Below are 23,912 nucleotides of genomic sequence, written 5' to 3' on the forward strand. Positions count from 1 at the left end.
CCGAACTGTACCGTTTTTTGTTTTCAAAATTTTATTTTTCTGTATTAAATCGTACGTGTGTTTTGATTTAATTTTTTTCTGTTATTATTATATTCTCTTTTTCTCTCTTGTGAGGGAAATATTTGTTATAATGTAAATTTCATGTTATGTATGTCTTGAATTTAGATTTGTTATGTCCACAATGTTTTGTATTCTTAAATAAATAAAAAAAATAAAAAATTAATAAATATAATACGTATTTAAGGGAAAGGTTATTAGTAATATAAATGAAAACAAAACATTTTCTTTGGTTTAATAATTTTATTCAATAATAATAATAATGAACACGGAAATCCAATCACTTTTATAAAAAAAAAAATGATAGTGAGAATCAACTGTATCAATGAGTTGGGTTGACAAATTTGTATCCACGGAATTACATATCTGAAAAAAATCAAAATAAAATTTCATTAATACTATTATACTAATAATGTGAGAAATTTGTTAGAGATGTGTACTGTTTGTTAAGAGGGAGAGTTATGATACTAAGGGATTCCAGCGACAAAATACGAAAGATGCATTTTACATTTTAAAATATTTTAATTAAAAAATATCAAAAATAAACTTACAATCAAAAACAAAAATTAATATAAACTCGGCCAGTCCCAAGTAAATTTGATTCTGTTACATAAATATTTGAAGGAATTCTGTAGATAGTAATTCCTTCTACAAATCAGCATCGGAACTTCTTGAAGAGGGGATGTTTGCTAGCTGTTGAAGAGCCCGATCTCTTAAACTCATAATAAACCGCATCATCAGCTCCCGATAGAGAAGCCATATTTCCTGAGCGACGAGCCGCTCCGCCCGCCGACGGAAAACCTTCATTGGCTATTCTCTCATCTTCACAGTCCACTTCGGATGCGGCCAGCACCTGGTACAGAGAGAACAATATCAATTATATTTTTATTCATATAGATGTCTTTATGAGTCATCTACCAAGTGGGAAGACGGTGTTGGCACCCATAATTTGGAGAGAGAAACATGAGAATATGATCCAGCTGTGGTATTCAAACCCGCAACTCATGGATATAGAGTTGGACATTTTGTCCACTGCAGGGCCACTACGAATTGAATGTTTAAGTATATTGCATAATTACCTGTTGCAAAAGTTGCCCTTGTTCCTCTCTGGTTCCATACATAAGATCTACTTCTTGGTCCATTCCCCTGAGCTCCGTTATTACCTTTAACAATCACAAAGATATTAGATGTAAATAATTAAAAAGCCTAAACTCAGCTGCACAATACGCGGCGCCAACATGGAGTGCATCTGTGCATGCCAAATTGTAAATGTGTCAATCAACGAAACAGATGGCATCAAAATGGGATCCCTGCGGCTGAGGATCGCTTCTCCATGAGAAAAAGAAACAAACACTTGATCCCAAAATGCTTGGACTGGAATGAGACCATAAAGAAAATGTGCCAAAACATGAGGATTGATTACCACCAGATGGCATCCGTAGTCCATTCTACCTTCCGTATGCCCGGTGCGCTGGTTTATTGTGTCACCTCTTGTGTACAAATGAGCTCAACCTGATATTGAAGCTAATCAGGTCATATAATGGGTAAAAGATTTTATGTCCTCATGGGGAAAAGCGATTTGCAAGACTACGACATTGCAAACCATAGCGGTACCATGTCTCAAAGACAGAACAGAACATAAAGAAACTGAAATGTGCCCTGGCATTAAGAAAGACAACAGCTCGGTAAATCTTTTAGTTCTTTAACAGAATTTAAGAGGGCCTGACTAACAGATCCTCACTCACAAAAGAGGCGATATGACAGTGGGTTGTAGTCAAAGCCTCGGTAATATATAAAAAAAACAATGAAAATACCTTATAACTGTAGCCTTGATTAATGAGGAAACGCTGTCTCTTACGACTGTATGACATTTCCATTGTGTCTTGAGATACCAATGTGTAGAAGAAAGCGTTGTATTCTTCAGCAATGGCGCCTTTCTTTGCTCTCAGAATACGGCCTAGAATAGTAAATACATACAATGAATAATGCACCATTTAAACAACCTGACTTTCGATCACTCAGAGTTTTGAGTAATACTAATTAATGGTAATGGTATTTAGAAGCGGTTGTTTTCAAAGTAGGAGAAGACATTATAAGTCATAAACCGACTAGGACTGCGTAATTTCTGTGATAAGGGAAGGCCAGTATGCTGTCATGAAATATGATTATTATTTGAAAAACACCACCACGCTAACTGGGAATTGACATTGTTTTAAGCTCATTATTACTAAAATAAAAGGTAGGTACATATATGTAATTTAATAAAAGATCATTCACCTAAACGCTGAGCTTCTTGTCGCCGCGAGCCTCCGTGTGAAGAGATCTGTATAAGGACGTTAGCTTCAGGCAAATCAAAACTCGTGTCTGCCACTTTGCTCACAAATATTGTGTTTACCTATGAATGTAACACAAAAATTACATATGAGAATTTTTTTCCTCCTTTATTTCACTTTATCTAACAATAAACAAATGTCGTTTCGGTCTAACTAACGTGCCACGTTCCAAAGCATTAAACTGAAACTTGTAACATATCCTGTGCAAAACACCACGGCGCAACTGAAATCTGGCGGAACTGGTTGCTAATGGTACTCATAAACTGACCAATGTGATGCTTCGCACACGGCGCTACTGAAACCACTTGAAATAATAATCACATAACCTCAAACTATCAAACTGGACCAACAGCCGTTTTGTACAAAAACCGACAACACCCACTGCTGCGTTTACTCGAATAGAATTAGGTTATTTCAATTTTGCTTATCTTGTACTTTTGACGTCTTGGGCTGTTAATGTATTTTATAGCATGACACTTGTTCACAGTGCTTCAGTGCACAGTTCACAGTTCAGTGTCCAATTTTGGTAAGAAAATATGATTTTTCACCGAATCTAATGATGTTGGTACCGCTGTTTTACGGTGACTGGAAACTTGAGAGACCGCGCGACTAGCATGTCGCGTCTCTTCATGACCGTTTTGACACTGAGAGATTCCAGTCTCGCCATCAGCGAACCGCCATTGAAATACATTAGCTAGATACTGGTTGGAATTTTAGTTTCAGTTCCGTGGGAGGAGGGCCTAACAAGTCCAGTAGTCACATAAACCTGGTGCATGACCAAAAACATGGAAAGAGTGCTAGACATATTTGATGCGGAGTATACTGCACAGTGGTTACATGTAAATTGTACGTAAAACATTTCACTCTGAGCTCTCTATCCGAAAGAGATGACTGTATACTATACGGTCTCCAATTTTATTAGATTCAACATAAACATTACTTCAATTTTCATAGCTGATTTTGGCGAATTCAAGAATAAAAACCTAACAAATAATCCAGTATATCGGCTATTTTCAAAATTTGTTTGCTGCTGGCTTCTTGTAAAGTGTAAACTGACAAGAACCGTGTTTCATTTAGACACGAATTTTATGTCAGTACTATACGACCCAACGAGGTTGGACGGTATTTACGTCCATGCGAAGAGCCCTAGATCATTGGCAAGGCGGAATAACAATTGGTGGCCAGAAAATAAACAACTTAAGATTCGCAGATGATACGAGGGTGGGTCAATAATTCCTTAGAAAAAAGCATTAAGGGGGGACATGCTCGTCGAAGGTCAAAATTGAGTTTTTATTGTATTATCAAACCATAATCCTGGACACTCCTTAAACGTTGTAGATAATCTATTTATATAATTTTGAAGCCTTATTATCCTTTATAGTTATTTTAAACATTTGATGACTGCATAAAGTATTTTTGTTACATAAAATAGTATTCTTTTAAACCTCTCGCTCTAATGTTTTAGAATATAGTCATATTTCGGTACATAACTGTGCAGTGGTGTTAAGATTTTTTACGTTATTAATTTTTAAACGCATTTATGAAACCATTAGTATAATTTATTACGAGATAATTTTTGTAAAATATTCACGATTATAAATTATATTGATAATCTCTGTGATCCCAATTTTGACAAGAATTAGGCATTTTATTATTCAAAAAATCGGCAAGATTCACACATTTGAAGATGATTCTAAAGATATTTATTATAAGCTATGTATTTGACCATTCAAGTGTGATAAACATCTTATCAATAATGATTGTTTTATAATAATTATTGACCTAAGAATAAGGTAGTGTTTTTTTGAAATACGCCATTTCTTTTGTCATTCCCTAGTAGTTAAGCTACAACATACGGCCGTAGCCATTAATTGACAAACTATAATTAAAGTAGGGAGTAAAATTATGTTAACGCGCGTGTTTGAACATGTACCTAACCGAATTTTTTTTAATTTTTTTTTTAAACGGTACATGTTCAAACACGCGCGTCAATATCATTTTACTCCCTACTTCAAATATAGTTTGTCAATTTATGGCTACGGCCGTATGTTGTAGCTTAACCACTGGGGAATGACAAAAGAAATTGCGTATTTCAAAAAAACACTACCTTATTCTTAGGTCAATAATTATTATAAAGCAATCATTATTCATAAGATGTTTATCACACTTGAATGGTCAAAGACATAGCTTATAATAAGTATCTTTAGAATCATCTTTAAATGCGTTAATCTTGCCGATTTTTTGAATAATAAAATGCCTAATTCTTGTCAAATTTGGGATCACAGAGATTATCAATATAATTTTTTATCGTGAATATTTTACAAAAATTATCTCGTAATAAATTATACTAATGGTTTCAAAAATGCGTATAAAAATTAATAAACGTAAAAAATTTTAACACCACTGCACAGTTATGTACCGAAATATGACCATATTCTAAAACATTAGAGCGAGAGGTTTAAAAGAATACCATTTTATGTAACAAAAATACTTTATGCAGTCATCAAATGTTTAAAATAACTATAAAGGATAATAAGGCTTCAAAATTATATAAATAGATTATCTACAACGTTTAAGGAGTGTCCAGGATTATGGTTTGATAATACAATAAAAACTCAATTTTGACCTTCGACGAGCATGTCCCCCCTTAAAACAGTTTTTATTTTTGTATTTTTTTTTTATTTCTCAACATAATCTCCTTGGAGCTCAATACACTTGGTTAGACGTTTCTCAATTTTTTTTAAACCGTCAGAAAAATAAGTTTTCGGAAGGTCCTCAAAATAAGCATTTGTCCGATCGATGACTTCTTCATTTGAAAAAAAAAACGTTGTCCACTTAGCCATTTTTTTAAGTTTGGGAAAAGGAAAAAGTCACTGGGGGCTAAATCTGGCGAATACGGTGGGTGGTCGACCAATTCGAACTTCAATTCTTCAATTTTAGCCATTGATCGTAAACATGTGTGAACACGGGCATTGTCCTGATGAAAGAGGATTTTTTTCCTGTTTAAATGAGGCCGTTTTTCTTCAATTTTGTTTTTTAGCTGGTCCAATAAAGATGCATAATAATCCCCTGTTATTGTTTTTCCTTTTTCCAAATAGTCAACGAAAATAATTTCACGTATATCCCAAAATACAGTAGCCATAACTTTACCAGCTGATTTTACGGTTTTCGCCTTCTTTGGACATGGTTTGCCTTCGCAATCCACTGCTTTGACTGTTCTTTCATCTCGGGAGTATAGTGGTGTATCCATGTTTCATCTACAGTCACAAAGCGACGAAAAAATTCATCCGGATTGCGTTGCATGAGCGACAACAGGGCTTTAGAGGCCACCACCCTATTGCGTTTATTGTCGACTGTGAGCAAACGCGGCACCCATCTTGCAGAAATATTTTTCATGCCCAATTTGTCATGTAAAATAGAAATGACGCTACCTTTTGAGATCCCTGTAACCCAGCGGTTTCCAACCTGGGAGGCGCGCCTCCCAGGGGAGGCGCGATCTATTGCCAGGGGAGGCGCCAAAATTTTTTAATAAATTAATTTTTATACCATAATATCTACAAATAAAATATTTGGAGCGGAGAAATTTAAAAATGGCGCTTTTGCAAACGCTCTGTTTCGGTAATGCACAAAACGACCGCTGGTTGCATGAAAACAATAACCTCAAATTTAAATGTCACTCGTAGCTAAAGTGTCAACTGAAGCGTGTAGGCAGGGTGTGATATTGTTTTTTTTAAATTGTTTTTGACGTGATTTCTTTAATATAATATAACAATAATACATGTCTTCACTTTTAAATGATTTCTACGCCAGATATATTGAAGCAAACAAAAATCTATTTCCTGAGTTCTTGGTTAGTTTGCTAATGCATTTTTCATATTATTTTATTAATAGTAAAAAAGTCGCCTGCGGCGCTGCTTTGTTTCAGGGCTATTAAATATTTTAAATATATGGGTGAAAGATCCTGGCCTGTGGGCCCTATTCAGTATGTGGAGCCCATGATAGAATCCATTAATTTTTGTCAATGAACGATGATGAATTTGGTTGACTTCTATTAAAATTGATTGTGGTAATAAACAAGCTCATTCGTCGCATGAAAAAAAAATTAATTAAAAAATGAATTTAATATAAGTAAGTAGTGAAAACTTGTGTGTTAAAAAAGTGTCTGTATTATTTAATGAAATAAAGGGGGGGAGGCGCCAAGATTAGATTTTTTTTAAAGGGAGGCGTAGTAACATAAATGTTGGAGACCACTGCTGTAACCTCAATTATCTCACTCAACTTTAATCTTCGGTCACTTAACACCATATCGTGGATTTTATTGATCATTTCTGGTGTAGTCACCTCTACAGGACGTCCTGAGCGTGGTTCATCCTTTGTTGATGTACGACCACGTTTAAATTCATTTAACCAGTTATAAATAGTTGCAAGTGAAGGAGCAGATAATATGCCGTGAACTAAATCCAACTCATTTTTTATTTCCTTTGCTGTTAACCCTTTTATATTAAAATGTTTAATAACAGCTCTAAACTCAATTTTCTCCATTTTCCATTTTTCCATTTTCCACAAGCAAATTTTTTTTTAAATGTACGAGAAACACACAACAACCCGACCAATCTGATTGAAACTTCGCAGCATACTGAATCGGTAGTGCCGCTGCATGAAAACAAACCGCTTACAGTACTAGTCGCGCCACCTGTCGGCTTTTCTAAGGACTTATTGACCCAATCTCGTACCACACTAATCGCTGCTGATGAAAGAGAACTCACAGAGCTGCTAAACCGTGTAGAGGAAGAGAGTCGCAAGTTATTAATAGGAATAAGACCAAGTTAATGGTTGTTGATCGGGCCAACCTTCTACCAACACCAAGTACACTCCAAAACCTCGAAACAGTCGAAGAGTTTGTATTTCTTGGATCGACCATCATTGGAAAGGGCGGATGCGAAGCGGAAATAAGAAGGCGCACACAGATTGCAAAAAATTCGATGACACGCCTTACTACCATATGGAAGGATCGGGGAATTTCGATTGCCACAAAAATGATGCTTGTGCAAACATTAGTGTTCTCGATATTTCTATACGAAGTCAAGTCGTGGACCCTGAAGGCAAGAGAACGGAAGGCAATTGATGCCTTTGAGATGTGGTGTTGGCGCCGAATGCTTCGCATTTCTTGGACGGAGCACAGGACGAACCAGTCAATCATCCAGAGACTGAGACGATATGTCTGAGAAGAATTCTGCAGTTTTTTGGACATATTGTCAGGCGCGGACCGGACAACCTGGAGAGACTGGCAGTTTTGGGTAGCCTCCAGGGAAGACGAAGCAGAGGAAGAGCATCTGCGCGATGGAGCGACCAAGTTAAAGAGCTGACTGGGGGCACCATCCATTCTGCCCTGAGAGAAGCGGAAGGTCGAGAAGATGGAAAGTCTTGGCCGCTCAAAGGATGGCGAAATTTAAATGTGGTCACGATCCTCAGCCATGAGTGCACGACCAAGAAGAGACTATACGACCCAAAGAGGTTGGACGGTATTTACGTCCATATATTTCCAATACAACATTTCACGGTGAAGTGTGATACGGCGAACTGCATACGTACAAGTTTCCGGACACGGCTGCACAGTATCATCAGACCTATCAATGACACACAGTCAGGGTGGAGACATAAATACAACGATGAACTGTACGATGTAACACATACACCCATCAAATTGGGTCATCTTAAATGGCGAGTCACACAGGATCAAGAAACTGACATGGATTTAAAGATCTCGGCCATCCAAAACTGGAAGGAAAGAGGTTTGGATAGACGAATGCTGGAGGAGGCCAATACACACATCACATTTTTTATCAATTTATTTACTAACAATTCACAAAATTTGAGAATGTAACAGCCCTTTACTGAACATATATAATTTGGAAAGACCTCAAAAACATACCTGCGCAGGTGGTTAAATTAGTGAAAAATTTGGCCAGGGTCCGATGGATGCAGGTTCGAGACCTGTCCGGCACTATATTTTTTCAAGCGTTTCCGAATTATGTAGATTTATATTATTGACAACTGTTCCCAACATTAAGTTTTTCTTAAAACATCATAAGCTTATGGATTTTATTTTCTATTGATTAATTAAATTATGGTTATTGATAAAAAGGTAACAATAAAATTATAAAAACGTATCATTTTGATGTCTACAACATACCTTTTGGTTAAATTTGAAATTTTGTAAAATCTGTATTCTTTCTCCCTGTGATGTGGGCCCGTAAATGTATGGCTTGTTCATTTTGACAGCGTAATGTTTTAAAGCAAACACGTTGTCAGAGAAAACTATTGTTTTGTCACCACGTTTCTCATGATACCTGAAATTAAAAAAAAAAAAAAGATGAATTGCATGAATGTCTGATGCAAATATTCTCTACCCCAATTCGTCAACTGTATCTATGTAACAGTGGCGAAGGGTGGTGGTAGGCTGTGGAGATTAGACGTTGATATAGCACACTACACTTTGTCAGTCACACTTATTTATTTTCATTGAACTAATTAAATTAAAATTCGATTAAACCCTGTTAACCAAACCATAAAATTTTTAAAGTTATGTATGACATTTTAATGGCATAATTTTTAATATTTTATAGAAAGAAGAATATTTTTTTACTTATCTATTATGGTTGGGTTTACGCTGAATTTTAAAAACTAACCAATGCCATCTGTAATTTGTAGTCTTATTTCAATGAGAACAATAATAAGTATGACTAATTAAGTTTAGTGTGCACTATGTATGTCGGATCTCGACAGCCTACCACCAGTCTTCGCCACTGCTATGTAATATGCTTAATAATCACAATACACATAATATTACAATACACTGGCTACCGAAAGATACATAACAACGGAGTTCACATACCTGATAAGAAACTGGCAAGCCCTAAACTTGGAGGGATTCATCACGTATAAAAGCAGTCGACGTGCGGTCCTGCACAGCAGATATTCCCGATAGAACTCGGGAGCCATGGGACACCACACCTCAGCGCACTGCACGCGAGCGATGAACCCTTTCTTTTGCAGCTCCAGCCAATTGGCTTCGTACAATTTGGGACCAATTAAGAAATTGAGATCGGCGATCTTGTCATCCTCTCTGAGAAGGGTGGCAGTGAGACCTGAGACATTTGACAAGACACCAAATGAATAATTATTTTTATTGTAAAGTTTACTTCATATAAATAAATACATTTTAATTATAAATCGTCCAACAATTCAGATTAGGCACTCTTCAATTATATATCCCAAGTGTCATACCAAAGAATTTGGGCTATACATAGATGAATTGATTTTGTAATACAACACATCGGTGATGAGAATTTTCTTAGCATAGAAGTCACCATAGACCAATGATGGCTAACTTATGGCACGCGAGATGATTTTACATGGCACGCGAATGCTTTATGTTGAAGAGTAAAATCAATAACGATGACGTAGCATGCGTATTTTTGTCGGTTTCTAATAATATTTTTACCAATCGATGTGCAAAAGGAAACAACAAAATTCAAGCATAAATGATAGATCGCATTGTATAAAAAATACCAGGCAGAAGAATGAGCATTATGTTTAATTTTAATTGCATAGGTCGGTCCTTTTATACATGAAATTATCGCACTGACCTAAATAGGTGGCGGGGGAAGCCACGCCGCGATTCTCTGATTTTGATTGATTTACAATCATTTTACGATACTTGATCTGATCGGAGAATTTCTATCGTCAATTTGGACGTACAAAACCAAACTAAGTAATACACTAATACTAAAGACCTCAATTATCTTTTTTGAATGTTTCTAATAACATTCTTATAATTATTTTTTCCCTATGAAAAACTGCGTCAGTCAAAATATAGTATTTGGGAAATTTTGGCATGAGTATGTAAAAACGTTTGCCAACCCTGCCATAGACCAAGACTTTGATGATAGTTTTGGTTTATGACTTAATGAGAAACAAGCCAATAAACGCAATAAATACAAAACTCTCTGAATGTCCTCAAATATTATACATTTATTTTGCGTTGAGTTTACATGACAAACTGTAATGCATATACAGACGTAAATAACATATTCTTTAACACGTGTTTCGGTTTATCCCATACTTCTCCAAGCTCGAGAACCGTACCTTCTTACAACCACACCCAGAAAGAAACGCATTTAACATAATTTTTGGGTTACCTGATGGCAACATAAACAAGATGGCCTCCTTTTTTGTGGCTTTATTTACGGCACTTAGACCGGGAATATACGGGCAACTTCGTGTTGCTGCTGCCGGCAGTGGCAACTCGGAGAACCCCAATTTATCATACAAAACTCATAATGGACGCACACACAGCAACACACTGCTGCCGACCTCGGCAGCTGCAGTCGATGCGCTGCCCGGAACCGCTGAGTTGCGGCAGTTAATTTGTCGCCGCGTCAAATATACACTCGGCAGCGCTGACTGCCCAGTATAGCAACTCAGGCCCCACCTACCTCTCTCACCGCCTGGCGCCTAGTCATGCGCACCGTCATTCCAGTCAGAGTTTTTGCCAAATATGGACGACAATAATTCTGACACGGATGCTTTTATTAGTGACATAAAAAAACTATGAGTGCATTTGGAATCTAAAATGTGATTTATTTGTAAAATGTGCCGTAGTTGCATAAATAGAGTATGAAATTCACCATGTCCAGCCCTTTGAGACATGATAAGGATGTATCCAAAATCTGCGAGTTTTTCTACGTCTTCTTTTACGTACTAAAAGCACAAGGAACAACACAGCTTCTCATTCAACATTTATTTTGGATATGAGTCGACATTCGTTCGTAAACTCCAGCTCCCGCTGACACATTTGCTGCCAAGCACAGCAACATGAGTTGCCTTGGTCGGCAGCACGAGTTGCTCTAGTCGGCTGCTCGTTTTCTGCCAGCAGCAGCAACACGAAGTTGCCCGTATTTCGCCGGCCTTATAATGTAGCGTTATTTGATTTGCACACAAGAGATAATCAAATGCGACATAATGATCACCTAGTTTGCAATGAGAGTGCACGATAGTGAGCACCCGTCGGAACATCTTGGCGGGGATGGTGTGCACCTCGTCCAGCAGGAGCAGCCCCCACTCCTGGCCCTTGAGCCACTTCATGGTCTGCTCCGCCTCCCAGCTACGCCGCTGGGTGTGACTAATCATGGAATACGTAGTCACCAACACGCCGCACCCCGCCGGCTTGTCTTTCGCCTCTGAGGTGAACCTGCAGAACAATCACAGCATATGTAAAATTTGTTAATTTTAACCAAATTAAGTACGCCATCAATTGATATGGCAAGTCTAGTCTCATCTAGACATGAAAATAATAAGACGGCCAGCTGCTGGTAATAAACTAGCACCTCTAGTGGTGAAGTGGCGAAATGAATAACCTCCGCTGCTTTTACTTGAGGTTGCATAAATTAAGGCACACAAAAAAACTTTCTCATACAATGCTAACACTGACCCAAGGTAATGTTCTTTTATATAACAGCTTATTTTAAAAATAGGGCCTCAGGCATGTCCAACTTCAAGTGGGCTGTGATCTACTATCATTACCCCATTATACCATTGTCATTCTTCAACTTGAACTATCATATTATTATATTTAGATGAGGGCGGTTAAACAACACCTGTCTTGCAGCTAACAGTTAAGTTAACACCATAAAAGAAATTATAAATTAATACTCAATTTCCCATAGTCATGGTATTTTTTTAGGCACTCATAACTATTATCTTACTGCACAACAGTAAGGGGACTATGCCTCAGTTTGAAGCACGGGGATTCTCATCTTCCTTTTTCTCACTCCTGCGGCAGACCGTGAATGATGCTATATGAATCAAGCGCTATGACCAGGTCAAGTGGGCTTCCATGTGATAAATTTGAAAATGACTTTCGCATAAACTAGTTATAGAAATACAAATAAGAATGGTTAATGCATCCCCTTCAAAGCCTCAATGAAATCATGTGTCGCTGAGTTTCAAAACCCGCTATAACACTTTTTCATTATGTTGAGAAAATCAACAAAAACTTTTTGAACTAAAAAGGTTTTTGAATGTTACAGTAGTGTTATAGCGGGATTTGATAGACACATTGATTTTGTTTCATAAATGACAGTTAATCGTAGCGGATTTTGAAAGAGGCGATAAAATTTTCATGTAGAGATTTTAATAACGAATCCAATCATATATATATCTTAATTATTTCAAAAAAGTGTTACAGCGGGTTTTGAAACTCAGCGACACATATGTAATTACACTTTCACCACTCAATTCCTAAGGGGCCTATGGTGAAATCGACCAAAGTCCATCTTGCAATCAACCGGTCGATTGACGCATTGGACATACCTAGTCTATATAAAAAATTGTTGAGACCAATATTGTGCTATGATTCAGAGTTGTGGACCTTAGCTGTCAGCAATTGACAAAAGTTACAGTTGTTTGAATCTTTTTGAAAGATTTTTGTTCGTATCTGCAAGAAAGGCATTTGATGATGTCGCTACAATCAAGAGTTCTATAGGCAGATTTATCATAACCTAACACCTGTGATCGGGCCGACCACATGACACGTACGGATAATCGAGCGCATCACTTTTAGTGGATCAGAAAGAAGACAGAGTGCGGGAAGATCACAACTTCAGTAGGTTGATGCCATACCATGAGAGTTATAATTACTGGGAATAATCAACTAAAGGAGTGGATAACCGAGCAAAATGGAGAAACATCCTTGAAACGGCCAGGGTTCACCCTAGGCTGTGGCGCCAGAAAAAAAAATACCTGCAAATCATGCTGTCGTCGGCCGTGGACCACATCTTGAACTGCTGCTTCCACTGTTCGACTGACACGCCTGAATTGCAGAGCACAAGAGCCCTTTTTCTGACTGTGCAACAAGCCGTTACGCCCACCAAGGATTTACCAGCACCGCATGGCAATACTATCACTCCAGACCTGAAAAATAAAACAATGTCACTTCACTGTAAATACATGCTATAATTCAGTAGCATCTTCATCTCAGCCACCGGCGATCAAGTGCTGAATGAAGGCGTCTCCTTGCTCTCTGCACTATTCTTATCATTCGTTGCCATGCACTTCCGCTAAACTTGATTACCTCATCAATCATCTCGGTTATCATTTACGTGCGGCTAGACGGCAGCGACTTGCCTGCGCGGTGTAAAAAAAGCGCTTTTCGGTTTTCGCGTAGTTTTCCCGTCCATACACACGGGCTTCCCAATACACACCGGTTTGCGCAGGTAAGTTTGTCATAAAGCATGAGCGTCTAGCCGCCGCTTTAGATCTTTTACTACCTTGGGTACCATCGAGTGATTGAATTTGAAAGATTACCTATTGTGATGTGACCTACTAATTTCCAATTCAAAGTCTTGTGTTTTATATATCCAACACTTTTGTTTGCTACCATACCGATTTATGTACATCTTTACGATCCCTGTGCATTATGCCTAACACGCATCCCTTTCTAATTCTATTTCAAAATAATCAAAATATTTCAAAATGTTGTGATTGCATACTACATAGAGGTGACATGTGTCCCACACAAAAAAAATTATATCGTCCTTTTCAATGTTTTCCAAGGCATCCTATTGTGAATGATGTATGTTTTAAGATGTGCATGTTATCCACCGACACCATTCAAGTACACCAGTAGGACTGCTGCCTTGGTGCTTGTAAATATGTCCTGGTTTTCTGACGGTGTTCGAACTCGACAACCTTCCCTGAATACGGTTAAAGTTTCGTTTCAAACATAAACTTCCATTTCAAAGACATCTCTTTTATGAGAGGGTATCACACGGGAATTTATTCTCCGCAAATTCTTTATACACTAAGTAAAAGAAATGAATCGTTATAAGAAACGACTGAAAATATATTTATACCTTGCTCTTCCATTTCCAAACATTTTTCTGAGACTCTTCTCCTGATAAGGCCGCAGCACTGCCGTTGGCTTTAAATCAATGTTTATGTCTGGGTTCACCTGAAACATTAAAAGAAACACATAATGCAACATAAGATTGATTTGATCAAAAGGGTTGCTACACAGAAAACGAGAAAGAAGAAAGAGAACTCACAGAGCTGCTATACTGGGTAGAGGAAGAGAGTCACAAATACATACTCCTTATTAATAGGAATAAAACCAAGTTAATGGTTATCGATCGGGCTAACCTTCTACCAACAGGAAGTATGTACACTCCAAAAGTTAGAAACAGTAGACGAGTTTGTATATCTGGGATCAACCATTAGTGAAAAAGTCAAATGTGCAGCGGAAATAAAAAGGCGCACACAGATTGCGAAAAATGCCATGACACATCTTACCACGATATGGAAGGATCGGGGAATTTCAATTACAACAAAAATGTGCAAACATTAGTGTTCTCCATATTTTTATACGTAATTGAGTCATGGACCATGGAGGCAAAGGAGCGGAACACAATTGATGCCTTCGAGATGTGGTATTGGCGCCGAATGCTTCGTATTTTTTGGACAGAATACAGGACGAATAAGTCAACCATCCAGAGACTGCAGATAAAGGAATGTCTCTTGACAATATGTCTGAGACGCATTCTGCAGTTTTTTGAACATATTGTCGGGCGCGGACCGGACAACCTGGAGAGACTGGTGGTTTTGGGTAGCCTCCAGGGAAGGCCAAGCAGAGGAAGAGCATCGGCACTCTGGAGCAACCAAGTGAAGGAGCTGACTGGGGGCACCATTCATTCTGCCCTCAGAGAAGTGGAAGATCGAGAGGGATGGAAAGTCTTGGTCGCTCAAAGGATGGCAAAATTCAAAGGCGGTCACAATCCTCAGCCATGAGGGTACAACCAAGAAGAAGACAATTGATAATCTTTTCCATTTTTACCCCAACTTACCTGACTGATGCATAATAAAATACAAACAGTACATAAACAAATTACGTACCTATCACAAAATAAGTGGGTACACATACTAGAATGGCCAGGAGACACCGGAAGAAATGCCCCATATGTTCCAAATGCAAAATATTTTGTAAATATAAACAATGAATGCATGTATAGATTTCAAATAATATCATTGGTCAGCCTGTTGATATTAGGCGGTATGCATCCAATGAGGTGTCAGCCCATTGGTATAGAGCAGTTTGTAGCCAATGATGTTTCATATCGCAAAGGTGAAAGTAAGTCAAAACCTAAAGTGAACACAACACATTTTATTTATGCAGTGAGGGATTACTTACTGTGTCATTTCTGAAATCATACTCCGCCAACAGAGGATGTTCCAGTTCGATACATCGCTTTTGAATAATTTCAATCTTCTCTGGATCAACCTCAAATGAAACTGCATTTGTCGCAGATTCTTCGGCCTCTTCATCCTCCCTGTCTAGTTTCTCGTAAAGATTTGAAATGTCTTCGGGCACTGGCACTTCAGGTACTACAGGCTCTATCTGTTTTGACGGATCTCCATCTAATTCAAGAAGAAAATTATGCTTCAACGTATGATATCTAGGTACATAATATTATGTAAACTTCAAAATCCATCTACATATTATTGCTCATTATTTGAACATTATTTCTGTACGAGGATTACAGTGTACTTCAGTCAATTTCACCATATGAACAACAATGAGCTGGCAGAGAGAGTAATGCCGAGAAATCCAATAGCTACTAATGAATACTGTAAATGTACTTAGAGTGTCAAACTGGAATGTGGTCACTACGGATATGAACAGGTGAAGTGAGTTGTTGGATATAACCAGAATTCATCCTGGTTTGTCTTGCTGATCACGATGATGTTCAATATTATTTACATATATACTGTAACGATTAGGCTTTCAGTAACATTAAATCAGACGTGTCGTGTGGTAATTCATTACAAGTTTTTCGTTTACTAATTAACTATCTTTAACATTCGACAAAGTACATTTGCATGGTAGTTGAACACACATATGCAATTGATTTTTAACATAACGAAAGAGCACCAGTATACAATATGCCCTCCCTCGCTTCTCCGAAAAAGAATAGCTTTGGTTACTATAGAAATACGACAATGCCCTGCGACTACTACGGTTTTGCACTATCTAATTAGGCATGAAGTCAACAGAAATGGCGCGAAATTTCAAATTTATACAAATGAAGCAGGTATGTTTAGGTCAAACTATTATGATGATGACTACATAATACACTTGATTGTTTTTTGTATCGATGAAAAGCATGCGACACAGAAAAGAAGAAATTTAAAAACTGTTTGCCTTGAATTGAATTATGAGATCTTTACAAACCATCTTCCTAATATGTTCGCATTGGTCGTGAATACGTTTTCACATATATTGGAAAAAATATATTACCTAACTACTTTAACTATTACTTAAATACCACACTGTATTTGTGTATATATGAGAGGGGTGGAGCCAAGACGTGGAGAAGACTATCCAATATCCAAATCCTGTCATGACGTCCTGATGAGGAAGATTGTATAAAAATATGTGTAGAGTAAACACCTAGACACCTAAATGAAATAATAACAGTAAAACTCCGTTAATTCGAAATTGATGAAAAAATCGAAAAAAAAATCGAATTACAAAATATAAAATGTATGACAAAAAAAAAACAGTAAAACTTGGAAAAAATAATTCCATTGCAAATTGTTCGAAATCGCTAGAAATAGATTTTATGAATTTTCGCGAAAATTTCGATTCACGGTGAATTTCGAATTAAACGTGTACGTACGAGGGTGGGTCAATAATTCCTTAGAAAAAAGCATTAAAACAGGTTTTATTTTTGTATTTTTTTTTTATTTCTCAACATAATTTCCTTGGAGCTCAATACACTTGGTTAGACGTTTCTCAATTTTTTTTAAACCGTCAGAAAAATAAGTTTTCGGAAGGTCCTCAAAATAAGCATTTGTCCGATCGATGACTTCTTCATTTGAAAAAAAACGTTGTCCACTTAGCCATTTTTTTAAGTTTGGGAAAAGGAAAAAGTCACTGGGGGCTAAATCTGGCGAATACGGTGGGTGGTCGACCAATTCGAACTTCAATTCTTCAATTTTAGCCATTGATCGTAAACATGTGTGAACACGGGCATTGTCCTGATGAAAGAGGATTTTTTTCCTGTTTAAATGAGGCCATTTTTCTTCAATTTTGTTTTTTAGCTGGTCCAATAAAGATGCATAATAATCCCCTGTTATTGTTTTTCCTTTTTCCAAATAGTCAACGAAAATAATTCCACGTGCATCCCAAAATACAGTAGCCATAACCTTACCAGCTGATTTTACGGTTTTCGCCTTCTTTGGACATGGTTTGCCTTCGCAATCCACTGCTTTGACTGTTCTTTCGTCTCGGGAGTATAGTGGTGTATCCATGTTTCATCTACAGTCACAAAGCGACGAAAAAATTCATCCGGATTGCGTTGCATGAGCGACAACAGGGCTTTAGAGGCCACCACCCTACTGCGTTTATTGTCGACTGTGAGCAAACGCGGCACCCATCTTGCAGAAATATTTTTCATGCCCAATTTGTCATGTAAAATAGAAATGACGCTACCTTTTGAGATCCCTGTAACCTCAATTATCTCACTCAACTTTAATCTTCGGTCACTTAACACCATATCGTGGATTTTATTGATCATTTCTGGTGTAGTCACCTCTACAGGACGTCCTGAGCGTGGTTCATCCTTTGTTGATGTACGACCACGTTTAAATTCATTTAACCAGTTATAAATAGTTGCAAGTGAAGGAGCAGATATGCCGTGAACTAAATCCAACTCATTTTTTATTTCCTTTGCTGTTAACCCTTTTATATTAAAATGTTTAATAACAACTCTAAACTCAATTTTCTCCATTTTCCATTTTTCCATTTTCCACAAGCAAATTTTTTTTTTAAATGTACGAGAAACACACAACAACCCGACCAATCTGATTGAAACTTCGCAGCATACTGAATCGGTAGTGCCGCTGCATGAAAACAAACCGCTTGCAGTACTAGTCGCGCCACCTGTCGGCTTTTCTAAGGACTTATTGACCCACCCTCGTACTAACGGGATTTACTTTTACGGGGATGACATATTATGTTTGATGTTAACACTGATCGACCAGTATGAAATTTATTTCTAGGTTATGAAAACTACCAACACTAACCAGGTATGACAGTGATGGCAGGATTATTTTTGTTAGCAAAGGCAGACACTTGTGTTTTGCTGATAGTTTCGTTGATCAGTCCATCGCCTTCGCCTTCAATTCTCCTCAAACGGCAATCCTGCACGACTGGATCTTTCAGCAGACGTTGCAAAATCTCCGGGTGAGGACTTTCCACAAAGTAACTGCATTGTTAAAATGACATACAGGCTAAATAAAACAGATAAAATACCTAATAAATTAACTTGTATATTATAATTTTGAATATAACTAAGATTATGTAAGGGAATTTTTTTGTTCGAAGGTCGAAAACAAACATTTTAGGGTAGGATACTTCATACTTTATAAGATATTTATATCATTTAAACACAATACAGTCAATTGAACATTTTTCTTACCGGTTGTGTTTGAGGACAAGCTTAACTTTTCCATATGACAATGTGCAGAGCTTTATGAATTCCACGATTCCATCGGGAACTGAACATTTGCTAAGTCGTCTAAGATATTCGATAATGTCATGAGTTTGCAGACCGACAGAAACTGCAGCATATAGACTGTAGGCAGTCAATTTATACTCGTGGATATGCTCTGGTCTGAAATGTAAAAACAAATAATATACTATTTGAAATACTAATCTTCAATTCATTTTTTTAGTGTATGATGGAAGCACGCTTCACAAGACACCTGCTTGTGCTCACCTACACCTCAGAAACTCTTCTCCATATCTTAAGTGCAATCAATGAAGGCAGCAATTGAATGAGAGTTTTAATTGCAGCGTAAACAATCGGTACAAGAGTATGTTATAAGAGTTGTTACTGGTCCGAGGTCCGAGGCTCGGTGGATGAGATGCTGTGCGATGCGGAGACTGAGATCTGACTGACACGAAGATTACTGATCGGACTGAGATTAAGATTGATACTACGACTACTGAACTGACCGAGCTTAAGGTTGATACATACTAAGATCAACTATAACTCGTTATTTATATATATGAATATTTGGTAAATTGCAAGTCATTGTTGATATAGTTTTCAATCGGGAAATCTGCTGACCTCTGCATTATTGCAACTTCGAAGGTTTCGATGACCAAGCCCAAGGTGGTCGAAGCCCATTGAAAAATGTCACGCTTGTAAAAAATGCTAACTGTAGATGGGACAATTATGCGATAATTAAATGACTTGCTTATTCTAACATTGTCGAAATAATGCTGACAAGGCCCGAAATCATTGACTGCTACAATACAATGCTGAGCACTATCCACATGTGCAATACTTCATGAATATGAGGCAATCTCCTGTACGTGTGGCATAATCAGCCACTAGCATTAGTTAAGATGTAGGTAATAAACAATTAATGAATAGGGGATTTATCTAATATTAGTAATAATGTAGAATTACGTACCGGCATACTGGCTCCGATATAGCAATGAGAAAGTCGTGAGCGTGTTTGTACACAGGAGAGAATGACTCTAAGAAAATGTGTCCATTTGGAGCGACCCACAGAGGCCGAGACGAATGGTCCGTTTTCAGAATCATCTGGGTTCTGCAAAATCAAAGTACAACATATTAATTAACACGTGAGAAGACTTTTTCATCCATGTTAGTAATAATAATGAAACAGAGCAACCGAATGAATGGATGTCAATGCAGCGCTTTGTCTCTCTGAAACAACAATGCAGCCACAGATATCAACTATCTCAGCACAATTTAAAAAAAATATATTGATTTCTCAAAATTCCAGTGGATCTATTATTAACAATTTATTTACTGATCTATTTCTGATAATTTCAATCATTAACAACAAAATTTTAATGTTAAATTTTTTTGTTTTGCAATCACACTGTTATGCCTGTTTATGATACATGGTTTAAAAACTAATAAACAAAATACTATTATAAGATTGTTTATTATAAAATAGAAACCCCTCTGGTTTTAATATGTATTCAGAATTCATAGAGATTGAACAACAATAAAAGAGAATACTTCAAATGGTATACGGAAATAGATTAACAAGATAAGATGACAACGTGAGCAGATGAACTCGGCAAAGGATTAGTTCACTTCAGGTGTGCATTTGACAGCTAGATACAGACTTACAAACTTATCTGAAGAATGGAATGGGGGAGCCACTGTCGAAAAATACCCAATCAAAACTCGTAACTGGTCAAAATCTGACATTCAAATGGCATCCTATGGTAATTTGTAGTTCCATTTTTGGCCATTCTACAGATAAGTTTGTAGGTCTGTAACCACACTTAGCATTAGAAACAGATCTCAATAGTGTATTGTTCTTAGTCTCAAAATAGAGGACCCGTATGATCATAAGGGGCTGAGATCAGACTAAGCTGAAACTGAGAGATTGTGAGTGAAGATTACGAAGTGATGAGTACGATATAAATTAATTTTGTTTTCAAAATTGCATGATAATTCTTATGTCAACATAATATAGATATTTAAGAATGATATTCTTAACAACTAATAAATGATGAGTATTTCTGCTTTGAAATTTTCACGACCAAGATTATAGATTCAAATATAATTCTTTATTCTCTCCGTATTACTGAAATCATTCCTATTATTTGAACACGGATAACTTACCTATAATCCTTTGCTCCGAATTCATCTTCTTGGATGTGTTCATCATTCTTTTCTGCATTCTTAGACGCAGCTCCGGGTACTCCATCCGCCTCACCGCCTGCCGTGTCTTCTTCTACCATACTCGAAAAGGCCTCATCTTCTGTGCGACGCTTCTTACCTACAAATAGTTAGGTTAAGTTACTTCAAAACAATTATAGTAAATGTTTGGCAAATTGCAAAGAAATCAAACTTCGGATTCAAGCATATGATTTTTTATATGCAGATATTTTACTTCTTGCTGTTTCAGTGTTGTGATATTCCTTGGTAACCTTAGTCGGCTCGCAGATCTAAAGTGTTCTCGTCTGCAACATGTCGAATACGTTGATGTGACAAACTAATGTTATTCACAAAACACACATTGCCAAATGGAGCTCCGTATATTGGTGAAATGCGACTTTTTAGTTTAAAAAAAACAGCTGGAGTCACATGTAACTATTTTCACACGACATGCAGCGCAGGCAGGTATAATCCCGAAATGATGCACTTCGTCATTCATCTAGTTTGCCGTGTGACATCACGGTCCTCGCATAGCCGTGCCTATACGCACATATGAAAGTTGCATGTTGCGCTCAGTTTTGATTTATGACCATTATCCCAATCGAGACAATTTTCAATGTGCGACTAGGCTTAGAGGCTGAACTACAACACTGATACTTTGCTTTACGGTAGAGATACGGTTCTAGAAAATTAGCTGTAAAACTAAGATTAAGAATCATTTATTTACACTCTAATCCATAAATAATTAATTTCCATAACGTCAGTTCCATTTTTTTTACAATAATTAGAAAAAGTACTCATTTGAAGTTGACTATTGGCAATCAGTTCATCGATCAGTTCTTCTGTATCTCGATATCTGTATATCTATATTGTATACATACAGTGGAACCCCGATCTACCGTTCTCGTATAAATCGTTTTCCCGCATGGATCGTTCATTTTTGAAAGGCCCGCACAAACACCCATAAGAACAATGTTAAATAATCCCGCATTAACCGTTCCTCGATTTATCGTTTTCCTCGATCTATCATCTAAATATTATGGTCCCGTCACAAATATAATCCCGATTTGACTGTTTTTGTTGAATATTTTTCATTTCGCTGATTGTAGAATTGTTTATGATACATACAGACCTTTCAGTCGCGTCACTTTGTTTGCATTATGTCAGGGGAGGGCAAACTTTTTGGATGGGGGGTCAAACTCAAGAATTCAAAATGAGCGGCGGGCCGCAAGTAAAATAAACTGTTGTACATTTTTGAACATTTTTTTAAATTCAGGTGTTAATTTTGTAGGTGATATTCTCAAAACTGCTTGTAAATGGGCATCGGAGATATTTGATCGTAAAGAATTTTTATTGAGGTTCATGATCGAAAATGTTTGTTCACATAATATATAGGTTGATCCAAAAATAACGAACATTTTTCTTGGATAATCTTTAAGTTGGTCGAATTTGTCTGAATTAAGGGCATTGTAAAATTTGGAGATTTCTTCGCTACGATGCAATTCTCTTAAATCAGTGTCGCACTGCAGATCAATAATCTCAAGTTTTAGCTCTGTCGGCACACTATCAATATCTATTGAAATCGATGTTCAACATAGAAAATAGTGGTTACATAGTGTGATATGAGACGCAAGGAAGACGTACTGAGATAATACATTTACGAAACAACAAATTCTTCAAATTTTAATCCATTGTCAATATTTAAAAAAATTATAAAAAAGTTATTCGTAATCAGAAGTACAATAAATGATGGCGGGCCGCAAAAAAATACCCGGCGGGCCGCAGTTTGCCCCCCCCTGCATTATGTGATGCAACTTATGTCCCTTGAAAACCGTAGAATCGGGGTTTCACTGTAAATGAATATTTTTTTTAAAAATTCGCAGGAATCATATTGTTGTTTTCTTTATAAGATGTTTTTTAATGAATGCGGTTCTATTTGTTACGTGACTCATAATTATATCAGGTTTGAGTTAGCATACAATACACAATCAGGCTAGCAAAATAGTAGTCATACCTAATTCTCTCGTAGGTACTTAACCTTACATTAAGTTGTTTACAGTAAGCCCTTGTGCGTAATGCACTGGCCTTTCATCCAGGACCTCCAGGTTCGATTGGGGTGAGATCACAATATATTTAGGTGATTTTCTCAAAGTTTGCGTGTTCCTGATTGTTTCACTTCTAATACTAACTACGCCACTGTTATTGAGCTCCATGGCCTGTTGTAGTGTTAAAAAAAGAATATATTCTTATTTATTTGTGTTCCTTGTAAAAATGATGGTAGATATGGTATAAAGTACATTGAAAGCTTACCAAAACGTGTGTCTCCAGATGTCTTTGATGATGCATCATATTTCTTGTTCTTTTTTGAAGGACCCATTTTGATGCTTAAAAAATCTCAATCCTTAAAAAACAATTCAAAGTTGTCACGACAGTATTAAGTATTTGTAGTAGAAATAAAGATAATACATAAATGGAATAAAGTAGATTGCTTACCTTATACGATTTAATAAATTCACGATAATATGAACGATTTCCTGTATGATGCACTATTTGGATACATCTGCTTCTTTTCAATATTGTGTAAATTAATATATTCATTTAAAAAGAGCGACAACGAACGCACCTCGCGTGCTCGCGATTCAAGATCCAACAAATTTAGTTCAGAGATAATATACGCCGTTGTCAAAATGACATTTCACCACTAACTGTTTTGTTGGATGCCTGGCATTGAAATGACAGATACAACAAT

At 37.0% G+C, this 23,912-nt stretch overlaps 2 protein-coding genes across 2 annotated transcripts in view; both read right to left on the reverse strand.

Annotated features, from left to right (window-relative positions):
• The window catches only part of LOC147063544 (chromosome transmission fidelity protein 8 homolog), a 29,918-nt gene that overhangs the window by 5,817 nt on the left and 189 nt on the right, over window positions 1–23,912 (reverse strand). The window lies entirely within an intron of this gene.
• hay (ATP-dependent DNA helicase hay) lies at window positions 285–23,814 on the reverse strand. Its single transcript, XM_085959562.1, has 17 exons — window positions 23,657–23,814; window positions 23,474–23,564; window positions 21,128–21,284; window positions 19,932–20,072; window positions 18,929–19,123; window positions 18,534–18,715; window positions 15,637–15,863; window positions 14,306–14,403; window positions 13,194–13,364; window positions 11,423–11,643; window positions 9,286–9,538; window positions 8,584–8,740; window positions 2,335–2,452; window positions 1,872–2,014; window positions 1,137–1,220; window positions 609–910; window positions 285–423 (listed from the first exon to the last, which is right to left on the reverse strand). The coding sequence occupies exons 2-16, from the start codon at window positions 23,538–23,540 to the stop codon at window positions 713–715; spliced, it is 2,412 nt and encodes an 803-aa protein (XP_085815688.1). The 5' UTR covers window positions 23,541–23,564; window positions 23,657–23,814; the 3' UTR covers window positions 285–423; window positions 609–712.

This window comes from Rhyacophila brunnea, unplaced genomic scaffold (assembly GCF_057557595.1).
Source record: "Rhyacophila brunnea isolate RB1 unplaced genomic scaffold, BYU_Rbru_1.0 scaffold_9, whole genome shotgun sequence".
Lineage (NCBI taxonomy): Eukaryota > Metazoa > Arthropoda > Insecta > Trichoptera > Rhyacophilidae > Rhyacophila > Rhyacophila brunnea.

Excerpts from the sequence above, each read along its gene's own strand:
- hay (XM_085959562.1), bottom strand. The coding sequence starts at position 23,540 with ATGGGTCCTTCAAAAAAGAACAAGAAATATGATGCATCATCAAAGACA. Across the intron at positions 2,015-2,334 it reads ACAAGAAGCTCAGCGTTTAG|GCCGTATTCTGAGAGCAAAG; the intron begins GTGAATGATCTT and ends TTACTATTCTAG. Across the intron at positions 1,221-1,871 it reads ATCAAGGCTACAGTTATAAG|GTAATAACGGAGCTCAGGGG; the intron begins GTATTTTCATTG and ends TGATTGTTAAAG.